This window comes from Paramormyrops kingsleyae, chromosome 2 (assembly GCF_048594095.1).
Source record: "Paramormyrops kingsleyae isolate MSU_618 chromosome 2, PKINGS_0.4, whole genome shotgun sequence".
Lineage (NCBI taxonomy): Eukaryota > Metazoa > Chordata > Actinopteri > Osteoglossiformes > Mormyridae > Paramormyrops > Paramormyrops kingsleyae.
In genome coordinates, this window is record NC_132798.1 from 32,381,614 (window position 1) to 32,402,916 (window position 21,303).

The 21,303-nt window shown below is 51.6% G+C and overlaps 1 protein-coding gene and 1 long non-coding RNA gene across 8 annotated transcripts in view; one reads left to right on the forward strand and one right to left on the reverse strand.

Annotated features, from left to right (window-relative positions):
* Window positions 1-7,561: 7,561 nt before the first annotated feature.
* The window catches only part of fbrsl1 (fibrosin-like 1), a 196,596-nt gene continuing 182,854 nt past the window's right edge, over window positions 7,562-21,303 (reverse strand). Inside the window, exons 7-19 of one of the 7 annotated variants that reach the window (XM_023812306.2) lie at window positions 18,902-19,250; window positions 18,553-18,809; window positions 17,244-17,494; window positions 15,174-15,224; window positions 14,962-15,057; window positions 13,892-13,963; window positions 13,619-13,648; window positions 13,445-13,513; window positions 13,069-13,201; window positions 12,053-12,136; window positions 10,818-10,901; window positions 10,108-10,354; window positions 7,562-9,947 (exon numbers count right to left, since the gene is read on the reverse strand). In XM_023812306.2, coding sequence (XP_023668074.1) covers window positions 8,675-9,947; window positions 10,108-10,354; window positions 10,818-10,901; window positions 12,053-12,136; window positions 13,069-13,201; window positions 13,445-13,513; window positions 13,619-13,648; window positions 13,892-13,963; window positions 14,962-15,057; window positions 15,174-15,224; window positions 17,244-17,494; window positions 18,553-18,809; window positions 18,902-19,250 — 2,996 coding nt within the window. In that variant the 3' untranslated portion in view covers window positions 7,562-8,674. Of the gene's footprint in view, window positions 9,948-10,107; window positions 10,355-10,817; window positions 10,902-12,052; window positions 12,137-13,068; window positions 13,202-13,444; window positions 13,517-13,618; window positions 13,649-13,891; window positions 13,964-14,961; window positions 15,058-15,173; window positions 15,225-17,243; window positions 17,495-17,596; window positions 17,758-18,552; window positions 18,810-18,901; window positions 19,251-21,303 lie in introns of all 7 variants that reach the window. The other 6 variants (XM_023812308.2, XM_023812307.2, XM_023812305.2 and 3 more) reach the window with 6 other exon arrangements.
* On the forward strand, window positions 13,107-21,025 carry LOC111844135 (uncharacterized). The gene is made up of 3 exons (XR_002838315.2): window positions 13,107-13,243; window positions 13,424-13,533; window positions 20,519-21,025. It is a non-coding gene; the product is annotated as an uncharacterized lncRNA (long non-coding RNA).

Sequence of the window (21,303 nt, forward strand, 5' to 3'; positions counted from 1 at the left end):
ACATGTAATTATGTTACAGTTAAACTCTTCATTTCAAACTATCCAGCTTGAGTAGAGAAGGCGCCAGTACGGGTCGTGATTAAGCTCACCAAATTAGGCCTATTTCCAGAGCAGCTAAAACAGGAGGAGGGTGATTTATATATATATATATATATATATACACACACACACACACATAGTGTAATTCAGATCACTATATATATATACACACATAATGTAATTCAGATCACTATATATATATACATACATAGTGTAATTCAGATCACTATATATATATACACACATAGTGATCTGCATTACAGTGGCAGCAGGTATAAATTAATACAAAGTGCCCTGTTGCAAGAAACAAACTTGACTTCAGAATGCTGAGCAGCATAGGAAGGCAAGGGGAGACTCTCAGCTGCACATTTCCAGTAAGATCTTCTCATGCTTCTCAGCATCTCCTCCATGTCCAGTACAGATGTGGGGTCAGGGATCTCAAAGGTAAAATCTGTTGCTCCTTTTTAGGCGTGATGTTTGGGGTGCTGTCCCCACCACAGGTGAGACGCTCTGTGGGTTGTGACATGGCCCAGTGGGACATTCTGCTGGGTCCATATTTATTTGTTGTAAGTGGAAGGTTCTGCAAGTTTGAGTTTTCTACCATTGCTAAGTTAGCAAGATCCCTTTGCTCAGTATGGATGTGATGGTGGGATATTGAAAGTATATAATGTGTCATGATTCAGTTCAGCTGCATGCCAGTAAGATAGATAGATAGATGAATTGATGGTTGGATGCATGCATGGATGGATGCATGAATGAATGATATAGGTTGTGCACATGTAGCAGCTGTAGGTCACACTTCATGGCGTGGGATTGTTGAGGGAAAGGTTCTTTTTCCAAGGAGTGGAATGCCCAGATTCTGTGATGACATCATGGTTGTCCTTTTGCAAACCTGTCTCTATGTGTGCTTCCTGCAGTCCATGTTCACCACACTTTCTTCTCTCAGTCATGTGTGAAACAGGTGAATAATGGGGTGGGGGGGGGGGGGAAGGTGCGTGAGCATGGAGATCCGATGGCATGGGAACGTGAGCATGACCAGGCAAGACCTCGACCTGTTTTGTCGGTTAGCTTTTGGTTTGTTTTGGAGCACACCTTACACCGGCGTGTGTTAGGTGATGTGCAAATGATCCACTTGGGGGAGGGTTGGAGGTGGGGGTTAAGCTGCGACATTAACAGGGATTGTTATCACATAGGCACTAGGCTCCAGCACGGATACCAGAGAGGCGCCTTCTAAGGAAGCGTGGGGGTCTTTGATGTGAGGTGGACCCTGGCGGCTGGAATGCAGGGCACTTCGACTCAGTCAGCCACGCTGAATGAAAAACAAGCACGGCAACCCATCAGAAAAACCCCACATTGCCATGACACCTTAACACTTTTATACAGATGTTAATTTTACAGTCGTGATTTGGTCGTCATAGAGCAAACACAGAAGCTTAACCCCTCCTCCCAAGATCCTCGTATCGGTCTCTGTGGTCTGTGATCCTTTCCTAGGATGTGGGGATTAAGGCATTTTTATGAATGACTTCAGAGAGCAGCATATCTCAGCCCAGATGTCCTCTGTAGTATGCATATTCTTACTGAAAAATGTCTGGTAGCCCGGGGTGGGGGGTGGGCTCTGTTCTCTGGTGCACCATTGGCATGAAGGAGGTCGCTACAGTGTGAGCTCACACCCCCCCAGCTCACTTGGTGTTTTTGGTGCCTCGTATTACTCTGACTGAGTGACACCCTGATGGATGGGGAGCCACAAAGGCATCTCAAGCTAAGCGACATGTGTCGTTTCCTTCCAGAATTCCGTGGGCAACTTTTTAGATTTAACCGTAAGCTCAGAGGACTACGTCAGCAGGCCAGTGATTCTCAGCAAGGTCCTCAACCACCCAAAGTGCTCCAGGGGCGAGAGATACGTGAAGCTCAGGCCTCAAGATGCACTTTGAACTGTGTGTGTGTGTGTGTGTGTGTGTGTGTATACAGACAAGGGGGAGCAAGATGGGATACGCGAAATGAAGCTGTCCAGTGTACCCGAACTTGTACTTCTGCAAATGGCAAATAAAGGATCATTTTGTGATATTTCATTAATGTTTCACAACAGCTTGAAGTCAACTAACTGTGCAGCATTATTCAAAATGTGAGTAGATGAGTATGTACCCCCAGGAGGGATTTGTCAGGTCACACTACCGATACTGGCTTTCCCCGCAGAGGGGGACTGGGTTCAGCTCCTGATGTTCAGGAAAGTGTGACAATCTGAAGTGAAGCCAATGACGGTAAAGAAGCCCCCCCCCCCAAAATAATCAGTCAACATAGTTAAAGTTGTCACAATGAGGTCAAAATGGTGGACTGCTTCAGGGTCCGACATGCTGGCTTATTTTTAGTGGTGTGTAATTCATTTACAGGCACGTGACAACAGGCCTGTGGGTCCTATGCTATTACAAGAGGGTTTTTGTCATGCCAGGCTGTCATAGGGTTACAGCCCTTTATCTGAGATGCACTATATACTATGAGGCTTCTAGGCTGGCTGTGCCTCAGTGTGTAACATTGAAACGTTCAAAGTCATCATGAGACATGGACCTGTTTTATGTAAGAAGCAGTAGGAAGATCATTTTTTATCTCTGATATCTCCTGGCAGAGATACTTACCATTAGGTTGGTATGACACATAATTAAGGCTTCTGGAAAATTCCCTCCAAATGTTGATAAAAGGCTGCTATTGACACACTACAGCAGAACAGCTTCCTAGAGATTACAAGATAGGTCTGTGTTGTTTTACACATTTTAACATTCAGAAATAAATACACCGCATTTAGCATTTGTACACATTGGGATCACTGGAAGGGGAATGTCATCACTCACTGAACCCAGAAGATCTCTCAAAACATCTCAGGGACAGCTGCAGCACTGAGCTGATGTAAATAACCTTCCCTCAGATAGGATATGCTGTCACCGGCCGCTAAATGCCACCCTCATCCCTCGAAGCGAGGAACAAAATCACAGGCTATGTCACTAGCGTCTCAGTGGCTAATCACGCGTGACGGATGTACTGAGTGGGACCAGTACGTGTACACATGCAGGTGAGAGTGTGAGGTGCTAGTCCTCCCCCCCCCCAGCCCCAAATAGAGGAAGGGCATGGAGAACACTGTGCCAGACAGCTCCATCTTGGTAGGACTGGCCTTCCAGCTGCAAACGTCACTTCATTTTATAGCCTATAGTACCTTTTTTCACTAGTGTGCATTTTTTTTTTTACTGATCTGACTGAAAAATGAATCTGGAGAAGATTATTTTGGCAACTTTGCCCCCGCTGCACTCTTTGTGGCTGGATGATTTATGCTTAGCTGTCATTCTGCCTCAGCACGGCCCTGCTTCAGGCACAAGATGGCTGACATTTTTGCTCCTGGGCCAGGCGCATGGAGACACCATCAGACAGCCCTCCGTCATCCCCGTCCGGAATTTCCTTTCGACTACCTGCGTCTGGATCACATCAGCTGTTGGCTCGTTGGCTTTAGGGACTATAAAAAGATTAGGGAATTGTATTAGGTATGCGAGCACCCTTTAGAGGTCCTGAAATGCACACAGGCATTCTCCTGGACCGCCACAGCCTTTCAGAGAGCTGTAAAACAAACCATTTGACCCATCTTCCATGCAGCTTTGAACATCAGCCTTCTGGACACAGTCCTACCACAAAATGGCTTTTTATTCAGTGAGGAACCTTCCAGAATCGCTGGGCCTGAAGACGCCCCGAGCCAATTTGAATGAGATCGCGGAGCTCCCAGCCTCATTAGCGATCTCCATTTAAAAGACGCGGCAAAATGGAAGTGGAGGCATCGGCCCGTGGTGGGTGAGGTCTAGGGAACAGATTAAGAGCCTTTTGAAACTTTTTTTTTTTTTTTTAACGAGAGTGGTCAGGGAAATGGCGCGGAGGGCGGCCCGAAAGCATCTGCATGCCTCAGCGGGTTAGCTGAGCTGCTGTTAGCTGAACCATGTTCGTGTCGGGCGGCACCTGGAAAAAGAGCAATGGAAGACGGATGCTAACTTTGCTGAAGGTCCTTAATCATCAGACACACGCCTAAATATCACGGCATTTGTCTAGCATTTAGACTCCCACATTCGGGGGCACCGGAAACCACACTAGGTCTCATTCCCATCCGCTAAAGGTGTTAGCTTAGACGGACAGGGGATCCCAGAGAATGTCGCAGACGTCGTCCCCAGGAAGCCCGGCCCTCTAAGATCACCTGCTATGTTCTTATGAAGAGGGAGGTCACCGTGTTCGGTGTCACAGTAGCAAAACAGGCGACTGAATCAATATTGCACACAGGGAGGACCTCAGTGAAACGCCACAGTGTTTTATATTCTGTCTCAATCACTGAAGCAATCTCATGGATGAGGGGATGAAAGTTATCATTCGTGGCCAACAGCCTTCTTATTCCAGAAATGAGGATACGGGAAGAGGAGTCAGGATGGGGAATAGCTGATTTAACCTTGCTCGGTAAGAAGAGGGCATCGCTGACCCCGCAAGCCGTGGGTCAATTAGGCTTTTAGTTCTGCTACAAGCCAGCTTATGAAGCTATGATTGAACCCAAATTAACCGAGCACTTGTTGAATGCTGAGAGATTCGAGGTGTGGCCTGGCTGGATCTCGCCGATGTCGCGCTGTAGAGAGGAGAAAGGTGTCCAGTAACATTTACAAAGAGAACTGCACAGATCGCTGTTATGCTGCTGCAAAGTTCTCTTTTAGGAACCTTATGGCTTAAAGTCAAAGGGAAGGTTCAGTCTCAGCACATGAAAACGGTCAAACGCGCAGAAGATATGAATTAGCCAGCACTGGAGGGCACAGAAAGAGCCAGTGAGTCCTTGATTATTTATTAAATGACCAGGATAAACGTGATTAATTAAAGTAGGAAGGGACATTACACGTATTACATTGCGTGGGGGTGTTTGCCAGCAACAGGCTTTAAATTTAATCAGGGTCCTTAACTCATCAGAGCTCAGAAGAGAAGTGGCTTAGTGGGAGGATGTGACTGGGTATGTAGTCATACGTCCAGGTAGTGAAGAGGACATTGTGACAGTGTAGTGAGTCCACATTAACACTGCCAGGGTTAGCCTGAGGATTCTCCCTTTTCACCCAGAGTTAGGATGTGGGGGGGTCTAGCTGCCCCCATTTGGAGCGCATATCAAAGTGTAGACCTCAGGTCCACCACACAAAGCTGGTACCAGTAGACCAGCACTGGCATTTGAGCTCATTTCTCCTCAAGGTCGCTGCGGTCTGGATCCGCATTAAGAGACTCTGTTGGGCCTCTTCAGAATGGGCCAGGAAGTAACCTTTCCCTATTTACGCTTCACCGACAATGCGCTAGATAAGGCTTGCCGGCTCTCGTAATGCAGCCGGCCACGCTGCCTTTTGTAGATACTACGCTTATATTTAAACTGCTGTGATTTAATCTGTTCAGTCTAGTTTAATTACACCGACTGTCTTGATCTTTAGCTTTAATGCTTCTGGAAGAATGTCATCAGTAATCGGATTCAGGCTGTCACCCTGGGTTAGCGTCTAGCCGCGCCATACAGAGCGCCAGACTTCAGCATCGCAGCGTCGTTTCGCTGGGGATGTGCTCATGTCAGCCAGCAGCTTAATATTGAACACAGACCTGTAATCGCTTTTGGACAGAGAGTCTAATGTTAAATGTAAAATCTGATTGCCAGTTTAACAGCATGAAGTTTAGATCAAAATACAGAAAAATGACATTTCAGGCAGAGTGGGAACATCAGATCTTAAGAGTGGGAAGATCAGATCTTAACCAGGGGGTGGCACAGTACTTTCATCATTGGGCAGTTGAGACACGCCCCTAACCTTCAGGGACTGGTTGGCCCTGTTTTCTGAAAAATGTATTTTACTTTGGGTAAAACATAGCTCTGCTTGAGCTGAAAGTGACGGAAATATATGGCACCTGGCCATCTCTGGGGGCAGTTGGGTGGCCTTTTTCTTTCCCGCAGGAGCTCTTTTTAGAGATTTGTGCGTCAGAGTCCGCGAGACAGGGAGGCCATTGAATTTCAATAACTGCTTTAATAACCTTGCGATGGTCTGACCAAGTCTGGCATCACGGATAGTGGAGAGGGACAGCGAGTGAGCATTACGGGGTGAGGCGGGGCAGAGGCGGGCAACGAGCCCCACGTCCCCTGCGGGCGCCCCACATGCTACGAAGGCGCTTCCGCACTCGTTAGAGGAATTGATGAGAGTTGACGAGGTTGTGGGGGTGGCTTCACCTCACAGCCGATAGGCCGCCTGACCAAATGAGTCCAGACCGCAGGTCAATACACGGCTTGGTCCGCAGTCAATAACACTTACCAGCAACACAAACACTCAAAACCAGCTTCTGCACAAAATCAATGTCCAATTAGCAGCCCCCCCCCAAAGCTGGATCGATGTCTGTGGGGAAGATCTCCAGTTTGACAATGAGTGATAAAGAAAAAAAAATTCAAAAAAAGGCATAGATTTAAGAAATGGGTGCGTGCATCTGTGGTTCCTAGGCCTGCAGTGTGTGGTATCAACATCACGCAACTCGCCAGGACCTCCAGTCAGCGGGGTTGAGATTAGGCCTGAGTGGAATCTAATTTTTCATACTGTCCTAACATATTACCGCAATATATGGTATTTTCTAAACCAACGCTATTCTGGTATTTCGAAATCTTAGCGATAAAATTTGCCAGTAGGGTTGGGGGAGGGGTGGTCTCCACGATAAGATTTCGCTAAAACCTTTTACTCCTTTTCAAGATAACATAGTATACATTAAAAATGTATGTAAAGTTTATCGCTGCTCCATTTGCATTTGCTCTTCAGGCTAATAATCATAATCATTTTCAAACTTGCTGTTGGCTTCACCCCTAGACAGTGTGGCGTTTTTGTGAGAAATTTAGTGAAAGGGAGAAAATTGAACCGGTCACTAAATGACATTTGCCTTCTGCTGTATGTAAATATTTCTGTATGTGTCTACAGAGATGATATTGAGCAAAAACAAGTGATTTGTCAGCCCCGCTGTGTGTCAGCACAACTGGTGGGAACAGCAGCAGCTTATTCGATAGACTCTGTTGTCCGATAACTAATTCAGTTTAACCATACAGTCTAGCCTTCTACATCGTGGGGGTTAGGGGCGCAGGCCCCTCGCAATCTGGATAAACCAGATTAAATATTTTGGTCCCCTTGGTGAGCAAAGGGAACATGTGAGCAGAGTGAAAAGATAGGAGAAGCGCGATATACCACGTGGCAGCAGCACTGCATACATATTTCATGCATTTATGAATAAATTTTTTGTGCGTCTGTGGCTTTTGCCAACTCCAAAAAAATCCTATATAGTTTCTTACATGGACCCCACAATGTATTGAATATTTTGGGGATATTTTCAGTTCTTTTTTGATGTATAAATATTACAATATATAGAAGAAATGATATTTGAAATTTATCCAATATTGTGCAGCCACTATGGTCAAAATAAAACAGCGGACAGATTCAAAATATGTGACCATATACACACCCAACATTCTGGAGATATTAGATTTGAACTTTTATTTAATACTTCTTTAAACCATGAATTTTCTTTTTTCCCCCCGCCTAAAACTCTACTTTTTCTGTGTACAAGATTCTAAGAAAAACACCAACAGTGGCACAGGGCGGACAGACAGTTCAGGTTCTGTTCCTCTTCAGACCATCCCCTGGTGTGATTCACCATTCATCCCCAGTCTTGCCTCTTTTAAATAAAAAAGCGATGTAATTCCGTCTATCTGGGGGAAAGACGGCACGTGGAAATCCCGGCCGCTCCACCATCAGGGTCTCCCAGTGCCCTTGCATAGATCACGGATATGTCGGCCGCTTGCCGTCCCAGCCTTCTGTCCGTAACCATGGTTTCAAATGGGAAGTTGGTTCCATTTCAGGTTTTTTTTTTTTGTTTTATTTTTTCTAGAAACATTTAAAAAGCCTAATAAATTTACATTGTATATTTGTCCCAAGGAATATCAACAAGATATTTACATTTATTTTCTTTACAGAAATCAAAAACAGGAGGCCATTTCATACATATCTGTCTGCATATCATATCAGGGCGAAACAAAAATGTAACTTTGTACATTGTCGTTTAAGTATTTCCAAGTACCAAATATGGTAAAATAAGATGCCAAAATTCTCAATTAAAATCCCCTAAGTACCGCAGGCCTTACAAAGCTCACAGCGAAAATGGGATAAATAAACTTTTGAGGAATAAAATTAGAAATGAGAGAATACCGCCAAAAAATAAAATTAACAAACAACTTCTATACATGGGAAGAAATTGACTGGAAATGTACAGACTTCAACCTCTCAATGCATGTGAGAGGTGGGGGACGGAGCGGCGATTAATATATAAATATTAAAATTTAAGTGGCCAAAGACTCTGACACACCGATCTGTGGTCCGTCTCCTTCCAGGCCATCCAGCTCCCCTGTTTCGTAGAACAACAACAACGACAAAAACAACAGCAAGAGGGACAACATCTACGACATCAACACTGTCATGTGCTTTAGGGGCGGGGCAGGGCCCACCAAGGGTACGCCGCCTGTAGGGAAACGCCGTCGTCAGAAGCCGTAACAGAGGGAGAGGGAGGGTTTGCGTCCGTGGGGGAGAGGCAGCTACCGCGCCTCCACCTCTTTGGGATTTCGCGTGGGGGAGTAGTCTCGGGGGTCTTGACTTGTAAGGGGCGTAGTCCTTCTCGGGGAGGTGGGGCGGCCTGCGCCAGCGGGCACCAGCGGAGGGGGGGCGCTCAGCGCGGCGGTGGGGGGCGTCCGATTCAGGAGGCCGGCGTGCCCCGTGGACGGGCTGAGCCGGGGGTAGTGCAGGCTCCCCAGGTGGGACACGAAGGGCGGCATGTGGGGCAGGTGGCCCTCCATGGGTGACTGGTGCAGCTGGTGCAGCCGGGCACGATCCAGCTCCTCACGCAGGTGCAGCCGTTCCCGTTCCTCGGCCTGCCGGAGGCGCTCATGCTCGCGCCGCACCTCCAGCAGCTCATGGTGGGCGTAGTCCAGCGGCTCGCGATCGCGGTACGCCCGCTCAGCATCATATGGGCCGAAACGGGGCCCCGGCTCAGCCCGCAGCTGCAGGTCAACGCGGCGCTGTAGGTCCAGGCTGCGGTAAGCCAGGGGGTCCCAGGGGAAGGCGGGGTGGGGCAGGCGCTCGCGGGTCCCTGCCAAGGGGCTGACACCCACGAAGGGGGCTACTCGTGAGCGCTCCAGCATGCCCAGGCCGCCCATCTGGTGCATGGCACTCACCGGTAGGGGCAGCGAGTGGGGGAGGGGGACGCCGTGAAGTGCAGCTGCCGCTGGGAGCTCCGCACAGCGGGAGGGGGCCTGTGGCGGCAAAGGCTGCTGCTGCACCAGCGAAGGGTGGGCTGGGTGGTGGTGGTGGGGGCCCAGAGGCGGAGGCAGGGGTACGGCAGGGGGCTGCGTCGCCGGCTCAGAGCCCACCACCAGCACGTCCTGCTCCTCCTTGCGCTCCTCTTTGATCTTCATGTCATTTCGAACCCGCAGGGGCCCCGTGTCCCCGGCCGGTGTCTCCTTGCGCTCCATCTCCCTGGAGAGGGCCCCGGGGCCCTTCGCCACTGGCTCCGTGGCTGTGGCCTTCAAGTATGGCGAGGGGGAGCGTCGCGCAGGCCTGCACGGGTCCTCTGGGGCTCTGCGCTCCTGCACCTCGCGGCCTGGCGAGCGGCTCTCCTTCACCTTGACGTCAGGGGTCACGACGGCCTCCCGCTGGCGCTCTGCCACCTCCTTCTCACGTTCCGCCACCGCATGGCGCACCACTTCTCCCGAGCTCTGGCTGCTGCCACGGATCAGGTTGCTGATCTGGTAGCTGACTGGTGCGGTGGCGGGAGACGACCGGTTGGAATGGCGGTTCCGCTCCAGAGACTCCCTGCAGAGGACATGACATAGACATGGGAGTGAGGAAGCCCCCCGTCAGCCATGTCAGGTCTGGTAGGTTTCGGCGCTCAGAAATGAGTCACACGACCGTGAGGGTTTAAGGTTTAGGGTTAAGGGTTAGGGTTTAGGGTTTAGGGTCAGGCTCTGCCCACCTGTCTTTATCTCTCTCTTCCTTTCCGACGGACGAGTCCCGCTTGTCCCGCTCCCTGTCTCTTTCCCGGTCACGCTCCCGGTCGTGGGCGGAGCCAGTGCCTCGCTCCACATCGCCTGCCTTGGGCCATTGTGGGGGCGTGGGGAAGGAAGGAGGGGTGCGGTGCAGTCGGTTCCAGGTGTCGTGGTGGGGGCTGCTAAAGCCGGGTATACCGGTGCCTTCCTTGTGACCGAACATGCTGTTGGACCCTGGGGGGGGTGGGGTCAGGGGATGGGAGAAAACACAAGAGCAGCAATAAGGACAGTGTCCCCATAAAGGCCAGGGTGGACTGAATCAAACCAGGGGACTTGGGGGGGGGGGGGGGTCACGGCTGGGAACTGGCACAGAGAGGAACACCACAATCCCTGAGCTGCTCCCACACAGGGGAGGGAGGGCCGCAGAGCCCCAGTAAAAAACCCCCCATGCTAGTGGGCCTTTTATTTCCCTCCACCTGCATGTCACTGGCTGAGGAATGCCTCATTAGGTGGTTGGGGGGGGTTTACACAAACAGCAATACTGCTCTGATGCCCCATAGAAGACGAGGTGAAAAGCAAACTACAGGGATGGGAGGCCAACGGGAAGCAGAGCGCCCCCTGGCAAGAGTGACGAGGGAAGAGGATGCCTCAGCCCCCGCCTGCCCCCCTAGCTCCTGGGAGGGCAGGGCGGCCTTACCGAGCGAGGGGTTGCCCAGTCCTCCGAAGGCACTGCTTGAGAGGTTGCCAAGGCCACCAAAGGCACTGGAGCGACTGAACGGATCTGCAAAACGCCAAACAGGGATTAGCCGTGGGGGGCGCTGGGGGCCGTCCATTAAGTCCTCTGCTGGCCACTAGCTCCACTGGGGCAGGGTTTATCCCATTTGCTGAATGAGCGTGTGAGGCTTGGGGGCTTGGGGGGGGGGTTGCAGCTGGTACACTGGGTAGCGGCACTGGACCACTGGCTCTGACTACCCCTCAGTCTGACAGCTTCTTAAACCCCTGGTATGATCTGCACCTTTCTGGAACATTTCACTGGGGAGGCATTGTTTGCTACTGATGACAGCTTGTGAAGGTCAATTGGGTCCAACCCCAAACCCTCAGGGCGTCGGGGACCCTGCGGCCCTCCCAGCTGTCAAATGGTGACAGAGACATGACCCTTAATTGTCACGTTCACAACTTTTTTTCCAAAGAAAGTCAGAGAGATCCTTTTGAGGTTAATCCCATTGTGGGCGTGCCCAATCAGCAAGCCCCACCCAGCCCACTTAAGGTTCTCAGCCCGGTCTCCCAGTCCTCCCATAGCCCACATGATGGTGACCTGGAGCTACACCATGAAACCGACACACTTAAATGAAAAAGCAGGCGGCCATCGCAGACACATGAGGGCCATAAAACAGAACCTGAGGCATTCCCAGAATGCATTGCCACAGGATGAGAATGAGGCCACGTGGTGACCCACTGGGATATCCAGCCTGAGGTCACAGAGCCTCCATTTACGGCATCTCTGGGACTAAAGATGGACTCCTTGAGCCCAAAGTGGTCATTAGCACTAGCCCAGAGGCAGCACAAGGAGGCAAATAATTACACACAAGGGGAGTTTCAAAAATGCGTCCTCTCCCTCCGTGACCGGGAGTCAGGCACAAAGGACGGCAGGGCGCCACGCCTGCCCGCCGACTCTGCTCCCCGATAATGCTGAAAAACGGTCTCATTTTCAGCGCTGTCAGCAGGGACTGTGGCGAAAGCGCTCGCATGTTCAACGTACAGCCTGACAGTTAGGGGCCAGGAGAAGTTGAGCACAGGGACAAACCCTGGGCAAGAGGGGTCACATCAAGTTTTTAGTGTAGAGCCCATTACTGGGGGAGGAACAGGCAGGTAATTAATACAGAGGCCAAAAAAAAAAAAAAAAAAAGCACACGGGAAGGTGGGGGTACTTACACTTACCTGGCAGGTGGCTGGTGGGCAGGAAGCCACTGTGGTGGGGGGAGGGGCCGTAAGGGGAGGCTGCAGAATGGGCGGATCCTGCCGGGAGACACCCACCCATGGTCAGTGTCCCGCAGATGAACCAGACTAACAAATAGCTTTCTGCATCTCTTCACTTGCACTGCACTGCACTGCACTTCCCAGGTTTCACAACGGTTCAGTATCCTGACCCTGCCTAAACGCGGTCACCCAGGCTTCTTGATAACGCCAGGATTCTCTGATAAATGCCTTCATTGAATTTCTCTAAATTATGTGTTAATAACCCAACAGAGTAAATGGAAATGAGGAAGGTGGAAATGGAAGTTATAGTTCAGTTATACTATCAGTTATAGCCCATGTACTGCATCACCCATAAGAGCCCCAGAAGAATTCATTTCAGAGTTGACCTTTAAACTGTTACTGTGAGGTCTATAGCAGGAAATGGCACTGTAGAGGACACTCATATATAAGTTTAGCTGACCATTAGGGCCCGACCACGAGCTGGATGCCCGTGCCGACCGGCTAATTGAGCGACGCTAGACATACTGCAAAGGATGCTGGGAAATCCATTCAGGTGAGTGTCTTTCTCACATAGGGTGAATTTCAAAACCAAGAACCAAAGACCGTACTTGTGGCCTTGGCAAGACCGTATTTGCTAACTTGCCTTCCAAGAATGAAATTGGGATGCAATGAATCATGGGATTGGTCTCATTCGGCAAGGATGCAACCGGTGTATCCTTGATATTTGGGCCAGAACAAGACCAACATCTGGGGATTTTTACCTTTCTCTGTAATTCTGTTCTCAGTATTGGAACTGGTCTTCGGCAATGGAAGGTGACGTAAAACGAGAACACGAGTACGCATGCTGAGATTCACCCAGAGACAGCCTGGTGCATAAAATGGCATGTGAGACATGATGCCTTGGGTGCATGAGGGGTTTGAGTTGCGGTACAGGCTCACAGGAAACACGCAGAAGGGGGAGGGCATCTGACCTGTGGAGGAGAAGAGTGGCCGAGCCAGGTCGTGGGGGTACGGGAAGCCAGGGAACACCCCAGGACCTGGGGGGCGGCTGAACAGGTCCAGCTTCCCGTTCAGCTCCATCTTGTGGGAGTCCATCTGCATTTGCTGAGAGAGGCGAGAAGGACACAGACATGGAGAGATGGAGAGGTGAATATTTCAGAGTCCTTACAGAGAAAAACTCACAGCCGCTTCAGGGACTGTAGGACATTCTGGGGAGCGCTGGGATACACACACACACACATGTAGGGTAAACATATCCTTATGGGGACCGCTCATTCATTTCAATGGAAAAAATGCTAACGCTAACTATGACAACCTTAACCCCAGCTGTATCCAGGGCCCCCTCACCTTCATCTTCTGCTGATGATGGTAGATCTGCCAGGCAATCTGGACGTGGACGGCGCACCACTTCCCGGGCTTCTGGGAAAAGAAACAGAGTGAGACTCAGTTCAAAGCACAGGCCAACCACCGCCCCCTCCCACAAAAACTACAAAAAAAGTAACAAAACGATAGGAGACTTACTCTGACAGGTGTCCGGAAGGGATCCGTCACCTGCAGGACAAACACACAAAGCACACCCACTGGTCAGCAGTCATGACATCATTAACATCCGAAATGGGCACTATCTATGCAGCCCAGCCCCCAGCGCCTCACTGTGTTTTACTTAATAAGATTTTTGCATAGTGGGTAAGCGACATGCTAACAGCTTCCTGTTAACCGGCCCAAACCACGCTTTGTAATGTCCGTGTGGCTGCGGGGAATGGCACGGGGAACGGTGGGCGGCGGTCCTCCTACCCGAGGGTCCTTCTGTAGGAGGGTGTGAGGGACAGCCCCAGGGCGGGCGGCCACGTCAATGGGGTTAGAGGCCTGGAGAGGGGGCGGGACAGGGTGGGGGTGAGTATCTGCGTCACAGTAAGACAGACTGCTGAACTATGGCGGGGAAACATGGGTAAGACAGAAATGAAGCAACAGACAAGGTGGAAGTGCTAACGAAGGCTATAACGAACTCTGTGTCTCCCCAGAGAGGCCCGAGTGGACGGATCTTAATGAGAATGTTACTAACAGGCAAAGGCCGGCTGCGGGTGGGGTTGGTATAGACAAAACAGGTTGCCATGGAGACAGAGCACAGACAGCTTAGCGACGGGCTGCAGGCTGTGTGGACTACCCCCAGGAGGTATTCTGCCTGCCGGACATGTTGTTTCTGGGTGTGTGTGTAGGGTTGGGGGTGGTCTCCCCCTTCTCCCTGTTTTTCATTCTTGAACCGACATCAGCCTTTAGACACCAAGCGATTTCACCGGACCGTTCCAGGAGCTTCGGGGCCATGACAAGCACGGGCTGACGGCGATCTGAGCCCGTAAAAGCCGTGTGGGGGCCCCACTGGGGGGGGGGGGGGGCTGCAGCGGATTTAGGCTGGCTGGTTCAGGCTGCCCTTTCTCCGCTGGCTTAAGCGGGCTGGGAGCCGTTAGGACGCCTGGTACCCACAGATCGTCACGGCCCAGCGGCCCCCAGGCTCAGCCGGATTATGGCCCCATTTGCATAGCTCATTATGGGTGCTGGGGGGGTGGGCTGCTCACCCACGAAGGCAAGCGGGGAGCGAAAACTCAGGCTGGGCTGTCTTCGATGGCGTACAGCTCAAACCGTGTGCTCCTGTCAGTGTGTCTGACCCACACGAGACAAACCGACCCAGGAAGGACTGCTGACCGGGTCTGGATGTTCAAATACCTTTAAATTTAAGTTGCCTTTTTTAACCTGATTCCCCACAAGCGATGGCGTATTGGGTACGTGTGTGAGTGTGTGGTGTGAGAGAGAGAAAGACAGAGAGAGAGAGAGAGAAACAGACAGACAAACGAAGCTAGTCAGTTTACCTTGGGCTGGAAGGCCCCCTGCAGACTGCTGAAGGGCCCAGAATGAGGAAGCAGTGGGGCCACACCGGGCATCGTGGGGGGATATGAGGGGAAAAACTGCAGGGGGAGTTAAAAAAAAACAGGCCTAAGAGGGGGTATTTACCACAGCACTGCACGCTTCCAAAAAGCAGTGTATGGTCTCAGCTAACATGCAGAATACAAAGCAGACTTACAGTGGAATGCCTCAGGAAGGGGTTGTCCAGTTTGGGGGTGTACTTGTCGAACTGAAAGACAAAAAGGAAAAGGAGAGAAAAAGAGAGATCACATCACTGCAGGAAAAAAGATCACAGAGCACAACACACGTCCGACAAGGAGTCCAACAAAAACACGATGCAAACACACACAGCACTCAGCAGCACAGAAATTACCCAGCGGGACACGTTTAAAATAACATCAGCTGGCAAATATGAGCAGGCATTCGTAAGGTGGGGGTGTGCCGCGTGCCCCCAGCCAGTCTGTGCGGCGCCAGGCGGCCGTCAGACCTCGGCCATACGCTCAGCGCGCACTGCAACCAGCCCTGATGTTGTATAAGCTGGTAGGTGAATGTATCGAGGACTGTGCCACTCTGCACTCTAGGGAGGGGGGGACGGGGGGGGGCTGTGTTTCGATGTTTTAATGCAGAGGAGCAGGAATGCCAGTATGGGTGGAGGTTTCGTGATACGGCAGACTGTGTCGTGAGAGGGAGTATTTAAGAACGGGGAACAACGACGGGGCTAATTAAGGCAGTCAGAGAGGTAGTCAGCAGAAAGGCTTCATCGCCCCCGTTCCAATAAGGCTGGAAACCAAAAGGCCAGGGAAGGTGTACTGGGGGATTTACAGGAAGTCGCGCAGAGATCTCCGACAGTCAGGGATCGCTCTCTCTTCCCGAAGGCCTGTATGTCCGCGGGCAAATTTCCTCTGATTCATGGAGGAAACCGCGGGGGTACCCGACTCACGGCGAACACGGATGCCACTTAAACTGCCAGCCTGCCGCTCCGGAAAGGAGGCGGGCTCGTTAGCAGGGACCTCTGGGGCGAGCGAGGAGGAACCAGCTAGAAAGATGGTGCGCTCCTGTTTGTTATTTTGGTGAAGAGGAGGAGGAAAATAAGAGATTATATGTCTGTGTGTTTAAGGCCAGACGTCCAGGAGCAGATGCTGTGTAATTGGCTGAGCTGTCAGCAGTATGGTGGTAACTCTCCGCAGGCTGGAGCCTCTCGCCGCATGAATGGGCGACTTTGTGCCCTGGCCCGGCGGCCCAACCGGCGCTTTCAGCTGCCGGCTGCGTGTTTCCGTGACATAAACATGGGCTGTCTGCAAGACCTTCTGGGCCTCTGTCCCGGAGACAGGCGACGCTGTGTGATGTGGTCCGGCTGGCTCGCCGCGGTGGAACGGCCCCGTCCATTTTACATCGCGGTGGGGAGGGTCAGCCCCCTCTGTTTATCTACGGCCGTCTGATGGTAGCAGATTCACCATTCATTTTGAAAAACGCTTCTTCACTGGAGCAGAGAGGATCACTGACAGTCTTAGTTAAGCCAGCAAAGCAGGTCCAGGAAATTCACAAGTTCAGGAATTACGACGGTTAGACGGAGGCTAAACCACGGAAATGGGCACAGCCGGACCTTTCCATTGGCAGTCTTTCAAGAAAAATGACACTTTCCCTGCTTCAAAAGACCAAGCTTTAAAACACAAGACGCAGATTTCCAACTGCAATCACCTGACTGTCACTGAATATTTCACATCCAATAGCCTCCTAAAGAAAAATTCTAGCATATAATTTTCACTCAAATAGGCAAACAATGATGATGCCAGTGATTGAATCAGAGGGTAACAGCAAACACTTAATCTAGCTGGACCTCGTCTCCGTGCTCTGTAAGGCTTCACGGTTGCGTTCAGATGGACCTCACAGTCTCCATAAGGTTTAAGGTTCCCTCCAGCAGGACCTTGCGGGTCTCCATAAAGTTTTAATGTTCTCTTTCCCATTAACAAACACAGAGGACACAGGTGTACAGTGAGCTTGAGGAAATGCCCATTGGGTTCTGCTTCAGTGACTGGGATATGAAGGCATCCGGACCCCGGGACGGACACCTTCCTGGTCCCTCTCTGGCCAGGGGAGACTGAGGCCATTAGGGATTCCTCTCAATCATTCTCTGGCCCAAATGATGCGGACCGTAAGTTTTTTGGCTTTGGGGGGCTGTGGATCGGAAGGGGCATGTTATGAGTTGGGTGGGGGTCGGGGGGGAGGGGTGGGTTCTACTTATCCTCACATTTCTGGCTGGGGTACGCACCATGGGGGGTGCAGTGGGCGGTGCTATGACGGCCGCGGGGGGCAGGCTGGCGGGGTAGGGCGTGAAGGTGTGCTGGTGGGTGTGTTGGTGCTGGTGCATGTGCTGGTGTTGGTGAAACTCTGCCCTCAGGAGCGACACGGGGGCCAGCGGGGAGGCGGAGGGCCCCCGGCCCCGCTCTGAACTTTGAACCAGGAAGCGGTTGTTCAGCTCCTGCCGAAGGAGGTCATGCTCTGCAAGAAAGGAGAGCGGAGAAAAGGGGGGGAGACACAAAGAGGCACGGGGGCCAGTCAGTCTTCACAACAAGGGCACAAAGAAGAAGAAAAAATAGTCACCTGGCATTCCCTGTTTCTCCAGCTCATGCTGTGAGGGTTTTCTACGTGAGGACTCATTGGTGGTGGTAAGAGAGTTGCCTGTGACAAAGTGCCAATCAGAATCCCCGAATGAGGCTGGCAATACATGATTGGTTGGTTGAATGATATCAACAGGCTGGTATCTAAAGACAGGAAAGAATACCAAGAGTCATCTCAGCAGAAAACATCGGCTCTTCGCTGACTGTCCTTCACTGAGCTCTTGCTAAAAAAGGCGGCAGTTATGTTTAAGCTTCGCAGCCCTGACTAGTGCGCAAACCTCCACTGTTATTAATATTACCAGAATTATCTGACACATGCATGTCAAGACGAGTAAAGTAACAGTAAAGGCGGTGAGTGTTTCAGACCTTTCTTTACATCACAGCCGGGATACACCTGCCCACAAACCACACCCAGAGACAAAAAAAGCAGTGTGTATATGTGCATAAGAACTAGAGAAAAAAACATGGTCGGGGAACATTCTGCTCTGGCCTGAAGACTGAAAATGGTGTCTCAGCTGCATTGGCGTCACAAACGCGGGACAGGGCAGGCTCCAGGGCCCTGCCAACTTTACGCTGCGGGGGGGGGAGGGGTGCGAGGTGTAAATGCGCCCGCTGGCCACACACAGAGCGCAGATCCATGGGTAATGCGTAAAAGGTGCCCAGCCAAAGTGGCTGTGTGCTACAGAGAGTGTCGTGCCAGGAGCCCCCCCCTCTTCTTCAGTTTGCTGGGAAAGTATTTGTATAACGACAGCTAAATAAACAAGCAAATCGATTTAAAGCAATTAATGGATTTCTCTGACACGTAATGGCGGGCTACAGCGGCGAGGTGTGTGAAGAGCGTGTGTATTAAAAACACACATTAACACCTACTGACCCCCCCGCCTCCCCTTTATGAAAGAGAAATGTGCAGAATGCTTCACGCCTCGAGGGTGCCCCCACCTGGGTAAGCGGCTCCCGCAGGGTGTCCGGGAAGCCCGAGGCTGTTGGCGGGTAAAGTGGGTGGTGGCGGCAGGGTGGCGGGGGTGGCGAACATGGCCGGATGGCGATGGGCCGCCGCTCGCAGGGAATAATGCGAGGTGGACAGGTCCGCGATGGATAGGGGCAGGGGGGGCACCGGGGGCACGAGCCCACTGAGGTGGGGGGTGGGGGGGTGTTGCCTGGGGAGGCCCACGCCACTGACACTGCCTCCGGCGCGACTGTGGGGGGGACAGAGAAAGTGGTATAGCGGTCAGAGAGAAAAAACAGCGCCACCTGCTGGGGGACGCAGGAAGTGAGCAAGGTGTCTCACCTGAGAGCGTGAAGACTGTACTGCGATAGGGGGCGCCCCGTGTGACTGGCTAAAGGAGGGGTGTGGCGCTGGGGGGGCAGAGCCCGGAGCTCTGGCAAGGGCTGTTGCTGGACCTTTGGTGGGGGAGGGGCGGGGCCTGGGGGCACTGGCTCCTTTTTGACGGGCAGCGGCGCTGGGGAGCCGGCCCGGACTGCAGGGGGCGCAGCTGCCGAGGCGACGGTCGGGGCTGGGGAGCCGGGCAAGGTGGGCCCGTAGGGGGCGTCACTACTCTGCTCCTGGCTGCGCTGGAGCCCAGAGACTTTGGCAGAGCTGTAGGTCCGTGGGTCGAGGCTCTCATTCGCTGTCACACCTGTGGGCAGAGGGAGGAAGGTGCAGAGCACAGTTAGAGGGCCATTGTCATGACCTCGGGGCTGCGGGGCCATTGTCATGACCTCGGGGCTGAGGGGCCATTGTCACGACCTCGGGGCTGCGGGGCCATTGTCATGACCTCGGGGCTGCGGGGCCATTGTCATGACCTCGGGACCACGATCAGGCAGGTCAAAGGGAGCGTTTGTTAGAGAAGCATTGATATCTCCCCCCATCGCCCACATCGCATAATCTCCCACTGCGCTGCCACCCACCTCCCAGCCTGGCCTCCCTTTTATCCCCCCCAGATTTCATGAAGTGTTTAATCAGGTCATTTTCACGCCTGGCTGTAATCAGATGATCCAATTTCTATGTGCGATCTGGTCAGTATGAATAAATCACACCTAATTAAAGTTAAACGCGCTGCCCATTCAGGCCTTTGCTGGGCACACAATCTGGCATGAAATAATTATGTTTCAATCGTGCCGTGGAGAGGGATGGTGACCCCGCCCCTCCCTCAGATGATTCCGGACCTTCACAGCAACCCCCAGCAAGAATCCCAGAAGGATCCATGGCAGTGGACCTTTAAAGAAGTCATGTGTCCCCCCCTGCCCCCCAACACGCCCCGTCAGCATAGGGCAGAGAAGCTGGAGTCACAGCACTGCAGTGCGCAGTCAGAGGGGATAAAGGCCAACTTTAAACACACTTTCCTAAGTTTAGGTGGACGAGGAGCTCAGCGACGCCCCCTTTGGTGGGAGCGAGAAGCCGGTCATTACACTGAGGGTTAAATGGACCTCGAGGCCCCAAGCTGGACGGAAGTGTTAGCCCAGGTGTGGGAAATGATTTTCAGGGCTTTTTTTGGAAACCAAGAGAGTAGTTAGGGTCACACTGCTCTGAAATGAACAGCTTTGGGCATATGGGTGTGTGTGTGTGTGTGTGTGTGTGTGTGTGTGTGTGGGGGGGGGGGGGGTTAGAGCAGAATTTAGCTGGGCTTCCTGCGGCCTCACAACACACTCTCCCAAGGCTCAGAGTCTGACGGACAGACACACAGTACCAATCGGAGCTCCCCACACAGTCATACATGCCACCAGTCACCTCCCCCGGCTAGGAAGCAAGCCCCGGCTTCTGCAGAGGCCCCCTCACGCTTTCTAAAGGCTGGTTCATACTTCTCTGGGCGCGTACTAGTGGGCATGTCCAGTCAACGTTTATCACGCGTTTGATGTCATTGTGCGCCTATGTGGACTAACGCCTGCTGCATTTCTGTCCACGCAGCGCTGCTTCTTAACTCCACGCCACACCTCCGGAAACATCTGCTACTACGTCACCAGGCACAGGAGTCCGTCTTCACAGGGGACACGCCGTCTGTTGCGGGCTGCGGGAAGTTCTTCGAGGGCACCCCAGATGAAATGTACCGGGCACTGATCGAAAACCGTTTTATTTCTTTTTTTTAATCGTTAAGGTATTTAGAGAGAATGTCTACAGTTTTTCTAGTTAAATAGCTCGTTAGAAGTTTTGATCTTGTTATTAGTATACTTATCCTGCTTTTCTTAAATTGTATAATTAATGTGAAATATGTAATTATTCATAGTCTTGCAGTTAGCTAGAAAGATATTGATTTTTCTGGAATGATTATCCTTAGAAGTTTTGTACACATCAAAGAGCAGTTTAACAAATTATAGTATAAGAAAGATGCCAATTTGATGTACTGTCTACTGTCATCAATAAAACACTCAAACTACAGCCCTAAAAAAGAGAATAATAAAAAAAGGAAGACATGCACCTAGACTCTCCTCTGTTTTGGCACCCATGTGGTGGAATGAACTTCCCCTAGAAGCTAAGTCACTGGGTGCCTTCAAACGACGACTAAAAACCTGCCTCTTTTGGAAATACTTGGATCAGCACTTCCAGGATTCTTAGCCAACCCTGAGAGCGGGCTCTCTGAATTCATAAAACAGTGCAAAGTACGCGGCTTCACCAGAGAACTATGAACGTTTCCGTGTCGCATACGCAGAGTAGATACTCGAGTGTTACTCTTGTGGAGAAGTATGAACCATCCT